Consider the following 6,707-nt stretch of genomic DNA (forward strand, 5'->3'; position numbering starts at 1 on the left):
GGAGCTGCTAAAATGCCCCTGCAGACTTTTGTAGATCTAACCTGGGACACCATTTCTTTAACCCACCAATATCTCTCCAGCCTCCGTGGAATCTGTCAACAGGGGAAGCAGCACTGCTCCTCGGCTTTAGCTTTTCCCATGCATCACTTGGCAGGGGGCTGCCATGACCCCTGCCCCCTAGTTGTCATCCCAATAATCCCTGAAACTCAGGCGCACATGGAAAACCTGTTGCACAATCACCATCCTAAATTAGACTCTTGACCTCCAGAAGCTAGGGGGGGTCACCAATGTTTCTAGACGACAGCTGGGGGAGGAGAGAGGGTTAAACAATCAAAGGTTTTGATTGGATGTCATTGACAGAATGGGGATGTGCCTGAAAGGTCAGAGGTTGTTTTCAGTACAAGGGATGAATGGACACCCTGACATTCTGCACATGGCATGCAGAATATTTCAGGGCTGTCATGTATTTGTGTTGCCAGGAGGAGACACTGTGTTGGTTCAGCTGAGTTTCAGTAGTGACATTTAATCTCAGGGTGATTTTAGAAGGAAGACTGCTCAACCTTTTCGGAACAGAACCTGAAATAGATTTTGTTGATGGAGACTGAGTAAGGAAAGTATAACACACCACACAGACATCCAAACTAAGCTGGCACGAGTGAAAAAGTCACAGTACGTGGCCCTATAGCTGTTGCAGTAAAATAGTGAACATTGCCTTGTATCATAAAAAAACAGGAAGTCTCTTTAATCTGATTAGAGGTAAAATAATTACCTAATTAATCCTGGATGGTTGACAGCACCAGTTAATCTGTGGCTTTTTTGCTAATCACTTCATCTTTGAGCCATTTTTCAAGCAAAACTGCCAAATATTTCTAGTTTTAGCTTCTTACTCATGATAATTTACAGATTTTATGCCAAGATTTTTCCATTCCCGTCCTTTTTGTTTTGTTTTATGAATTTTTTAACAGTCTGACAATTCATTAATTAAACAACTGAAAATGTAAAATGTACCCACAATGAATGTAACTTTAAATAAATCTCTACAGTTATCACCCCTTTCCATCACACTTAAGATTAATTAGTTGTCTGTTTTGCGCTGAAAATGCCAATAATGAGCTGCTTTCGTAAAATTTCACAAATCTGCCCATTTAAAAAATAAAACAAAAAATGCAAAAAACCCAAACATACCCAATTTAAATTTGGCACATTGCACCGTTAAGGTCTTCTGTTTGTAGACCTCTGAAACACTTCCAGCACTGCTGCTGTTTTGCCCTTTTATGCATATGAGATTTTACCATGTAGCCCAAACTTGAGAGGAGATCAAACATCAAACTCAACTGACTTTCATGTGGAGGATATTCCCTGTTGATGAGATCTGCATATCTGCAGTGTCCAAGCCAAAAGGCAGTTCATAAAGGCCAGATGTACAAACTAAAAGAATGTACATTGTTTTATTTTTCCTTTTTTAATTTTGAGATTTTCGGAATTGTGCGCTGTAAATTAATTTCCCTGGGTCAGACTCTCAATGTTCTCAGGTGTCTGAAGAAGAGCATATGAACTGTGGGGTTCGTCACTGTGTCATTGTGCACCAGCACACAGAACAGTGACAAGTTTTTTGGCCACACCAACACAATAATCGCTCATCCACACTGCTTGCCAGATTTGGCTTCCCGCAACTTTGTCCTCTACTGCAAAAAGAAATGAAAGCTGAAGAGTTGACATTTTGACACAGTGAGGGGATTCAGCGCACAAAAAGGGACTTAAAAGGTGCAATATCTGAAAATAGCAGCCATGCTGGAAGTGGTGATGACAAATTCAAAGAAAGTAGGATGCTTGATGTTTACTGGCAGAATAGTTGAACTTTTTCATTCCACCTGGTACAATTACCAAGGGGATTGTCTTCAAAAATGTTTGTTTATCTCAAACAAAAGTAAAACAAAAAATCATATTCATCATACAGTGGTATCCAGCAGAAGCTTAACACAACCTCCGGCATTTGTGGTTGACAAATGACTGGAACAAAATATTTAGTTTTGCTGACTGATGAATGGCTTTGTTGACATCAATGGATGAATGGATTAGTCAAGTTAAAAAGTCTTTACTGAATTACATTGAGTAATTTGCTGAGAACAAAATGACATAAGAAAGGTCACTGGAAACCAAAATCCCCAACCCTTTGAAGGCTGGACTTAAATTCCCACAAAAAAACACACCAAAGTTATGCATTTGTTTTTGCTGTGTTTGCTAAGCTGAACAAATGTCTTTTAGCAAGAGAGCATTAATCTCCCTCAAACTCAGGTATCCAGTGTCTGAGTAGCCAAAAGGTCATCACTGTACTTCAGCAAAGGCAGCTCAGCACTCAGTGCTCATGTTTGACATAATCAAGAGTGTCTTTCAGTTTTTCTCTGTCGGCTCACGTTCCTGCAGTGGCAAGGAGAGACGCAAGAGTTTTGTCCAAATGCCAAGGTGGTGCTGGTGGGCTGTAAGCTGGACATGAGGACAGACGTCAACACCCTGAGGGAACTCTCCAAACAGCGCCTCATCCCTGTCACCCACGAGCAGGTGAGAGCTAGCAGATGATGGATATTAGAGGAGAATGGAGTGAGATAAATAATAAGATTGAGACTTGCAAGGTGCCCTGGGAAGACAGACAGATTTGAAAACAGATGTGGAAAAGAAATTAGAAAGCAATAAAGCGATAAAATGAGATTTTTCTGTGTTGTGTCAGCAGTGGCATTGCCTCTCTTTTGAGGTCCCACAGGAAAGGAGTGTGAGAAAAGGCTCATGCAACACAATAAAATACCACATGACTGCTATTAGAACAGCGTTAAACCCCTCTGGGACATGTTGCTGGGGTTGCCGTTTTGGCCAAAATTTGCTGACAGGGAATGTAATGTTGCTTATGGCAAGGGCTGCGGAAGAAGCACAAGTGGTTAGTCTAGTTTATGTCTAGGGAAACATTTTTTTCCCCCTGAAATGAAATATTCATGCAGATTTACAGATTTTCAAAATGCAGGATGAATAGAAAATGGACATTGATAAATGAGTGAGTCCTTTTATCACATGCTGCCGTGACCTCTAAGCCAAGGGGATGGGGGAGAAGAGGGAGGGGATGATAAACTGCTCTGTAAATCTGTGAATTTTAATCAGCTTTCAGTGTGTTCATTTTGTGTGCTCTCCTGTGTTAGACATACAAAAAGTGGAGGGGCTTTTTTCACCACCATACAAAAGCCCTCAAAACAAAGGAGCCTTTTTCCCGCTACTGTCTAAGAGCTTACTGGAGGCTAAAAGCATGCTGTTTCTAAAAAAACTCAGCAACTGAAAAAAACAGACAGGTCATATAAATAAGACACATAAACAAAAGAAGAGTGACAAACCACGGAGGTAATGTAAAATATCTGGGACCATTTACTGGCTAGAACCATAGAAAACGTTTGTCATGGTCCTTCTCAGTCTCTCTTTTGGTTTGAGACACCTACTGTTTGCCTCTCTAATATGCCCAGAAAATGTGTGTCACATGGCAGATGCCAAAGCTGTGCACAATAAACATTTCGGTGCTCTAATCTAATAGCCTGTGTTGCTATCCTGTTGCTGATCTTTAAATTGAATTCCAACAGAGCTGAGAAGTTGCTTTGCGGATGACCACTGGGTGAACTCCAGACATTTCCACACTAATCTGCCCGAGATTCGATCGAGCATTTCCACTTGTCACTACAATCTACCTCTTTCCCCTCCCACCGCCACCCTGGAATCTAAATCTGCTGTTTCACCTAATGAGGCCTTCATCGCTTCTTATACACGCCTCAGTGCAGCTGTGATGAAAATCAAACCACTTCCACTTGAGATGAAAAGCTTTCTCTGTGCTGGAGAACATGCAGTTGTAGGGGTCATGGGAAATGCAGTTCTGTCTCATCTGTTAGATCCTTGGCATGTGCTGATCCTGTGTGAAAACAGCTTTAAACTCTGATCATTAAACAACAGATGAGGATATGTAGTACTGTAGTGAAGGCAGGGGCTCAGGGGTTTTCAAATTAAATTTGTGTCTGATTTGATCACAAGCAAACAATTTACAATTTCAAATAACTCAGTTATTGTAACTTTACTCAGGGGTCAGCTCTGGTACCTAGTGTGAATGTCTTCCCTGTAAATAGCCTCATAGACCATATCAAAACTGGCCCAGCGGATTCCCATCCTTTTGTTTTACTGCAGACTGAGGAGTCAGCATCTACATTATTCATGCTTCAGTTGGAGGAAATTCATTTATCTACAGACATGTTCAGATCGCTGGCTTTCAGTCATCAGTTTAGATCAACATCTATATCTCAGAATTGCTGCCTCTTTTTTGGGGGACATTTAGTTTTCTGCTGTTGAGCTATAGTGTCTGCTTATGCCAAGAAACAATGAAGGATGGAGTGCATATGGGGATATTTAATTTTCTTTTTGAAACACTGAAAAATGACATGAAGGAAACTTATGTCTTACACGACCTCTTAAAGCCTGAGGAAACTAATGAAAAGCCACTGTTGAGAGATATTCAGGATTTCACATACAAAAAAAAGAAGAATGCACAAGTACTCAAAATCACTGAAGAGAGGACAACGAATGTTAAGAGGATTTACACCATATTATTTCTGATTGTTAAAATGATGCGTGTTTTCCCTGTCTTCTTCTTCTTGTACTTTCACATTTAGCTTTGCTTCCTTTTTCATTTCTTCTTTGCCCGTCTCCATGTTCCAGGGAAGCACGATAGCTCGTCAGATGGGAGCGGTGGCGTATGTAGAGTGCACCTCCAAGGTTTCTGAAAACAGTGTTCGGGATGTGTTCCACATCACCACCTTGGCGTCAGTGCGACGGCCGCACAAGCCGCAGCTAAAACGCAGCAGCTCCCGCAGAGGCCTGAAACGAGTCTCGCAACTGCCCCTTCCACCTCTGCCGGGTCGGACTGAGCAAATAGACCAGGCCCCGGCCATGAGGAAGGACCGGGCCAAGAGCTGTGTGCTCATGTAGAGACCTATCATTACAAATATATATATATATATGTATAAACACAGAAATATATATATGAAAGAGAAAGTCTATTTATTATTTGATGCTTTTTTTTCTCGTATTTTCCTTTTTTGCACTGCAGAGGAGTGAGAAAAAAGAAACACTGCACTGTGGAAACAAATGCTTTGGATTTCTTTCCTTTTTGTTGCGTGTGTGCATACTTTATAAGCTGTTTACATATTTGTCTTGTTTTGAAATGATGGCAAATTGGACTAAGCCTCTGGACATGAGGAAGCTGTGATAGTGGAAGTGCTGTCTTGTCCCTGGAATTAAAGTGGAATTAATTTCCTGAAACGGCTCTAATAACAGGGATGGCACGGCGGCGTATTGACGGAGAGTGCGCGAGTGCGCGAGTGCGCGGAACCATGTTGAAGCAGAATGTCTGGAGATGAAACAAAGGCAGTGTTGTCCAGCAGACATGCGGAGTCGTTGTTTAACTTTTCTGCCTGACACTGCTTCCTGTTGCCATGGATGAGAAAAACCTGTATGTACGGTAATGCTGAAAAGGAATTCTAGTGAATGATGGCAAATTAAGAGCTTAAAATTAGATTTTTTTAAGACTGAGTGAAGAACCATGAAGGTGTGTGCGAGAATAACTACCACAAGTGCATTTTAGAAGCAAAGTATCTGATTTTATTTTGCTCATTTAACAGTATTTTCCTCGTCAGCTACATTCATGCCAATTGGATTCACTGTAATGAATGCTATTGTTGCTACTTTAAATATGTTTCTTTGTGGAAGATAAGTGGTAAAATGTTAGGGCTATTTTGTTGTACTTTGACTAAACTCTAAAATAAAGCAAGAGCCTGCCTGTATTGGGGAAAATATCATTTTTGGCTGAAGTTTCTTTCCTGATCTTTGTTATTTAAATGCCATCGCAAATCTTAGACTGTATGCTCATCACAATGGAACAAATAAATCATTCAGAGTGCTGAATTTTTGCGTAGTTAAACACTTCCACGTGCTTTCCTCTTCCAGCCTTCAGAAATGACATTTGTAAGCTAACTGCCCATTTCTTGTGTTAATGCCGTCTCTGTGCTCTCATGTTGCCCTGCAAGATAAACAACATTGCAGCCAGGGGAGTGAGTCAGTCCTTCAAGGTGTTGTTCACACTATGAAGACCTCTCAGCTGGCACAAATAAAATTTAACTGCACTGCAGCAGCACCAGAGCACTGATGTGCTGTTGTTTAAATGACTGACTCAATACTGTTTCAGAAGCTTTAGGTGAGATGATGTGTGAGTTCTTCAATCAACAGAGAGCATCCAGCTGATGCTGGGACTCCAGATACTTTAAAGTTTTTTTTTTTTTTTTTTCTATAGTTTGTCCCTATAAAAGTCAGCTGGTCAGTTCATTTCTGGCAGCAAGACCTGCAGTCTTGAGAAGCCATTGTATTATAACAATTCTTAGGTGGAGATGAGAGTCGATAAGCCTGTAAGTCACATCATTCAAGCAGCAATTAAAAGCTTTGCCTTTATAACAGCTGCTGTTTCCCTGTTAGACATTAAACAATAGACAAGATGAGCTCCACAGACGGAGTGAATGTCAGAGAAGCTGGATTAGATAATAAGAGAAACAAGCCAAGACATAAAAACAAAAAAAGTGTAAGGTGTGTGGGGGAAGTGCTAAAGGATTGGGTCGCAAAAATATTTTGAGTATTCAAAA

At 40.9% G+C, this 6,707-nt stretch overlaps 1 protein-coding gene across 1 annotated transcript in view; it reads left to right on the top strand.

Moving 5' to 3' along the window:
* rnd2 (Rho family GTPase 2) overlaps positions 1-5,873 on the top strand; it is a 32,573-nt gene extending 26,700 nt beyond the window's left edge. Inside the window, exons 4-5 of the mRNA XM_084925361.1 lie at positions 2,425-2,559; positions 4,735-5,873. Of these exons, the coding sequence (XP_084781487.1) occupies positions 2,425-2,559; positions 4,735-5,004 (405 nt within the window). The 3' untranslated portion in view covers positions 5,005-5,873. The remainder of the gene's footprint in view (positions 1-2,424; positions 2,560-4,734) is intronic.
* Positions 5,874-6,707: the final 834 nt, after the last annotated feature.

This window comes from Perissodus microlepis, chromosome 4 (genome assembly GCF_051167445.1).
Source record: "Perissodus microlepis isolate ML-2025 ecotype Zambia chromosome 4, ASM5116744v1, whole genome shotgun sequence".
Taxonomy (NCBI): domain Eukaryota; kingdom Metazoa; phylum Chordata; class Actinopteri; order Cichliformes; family Cichlidae; genus Perissodus; species Perissodus microlepis.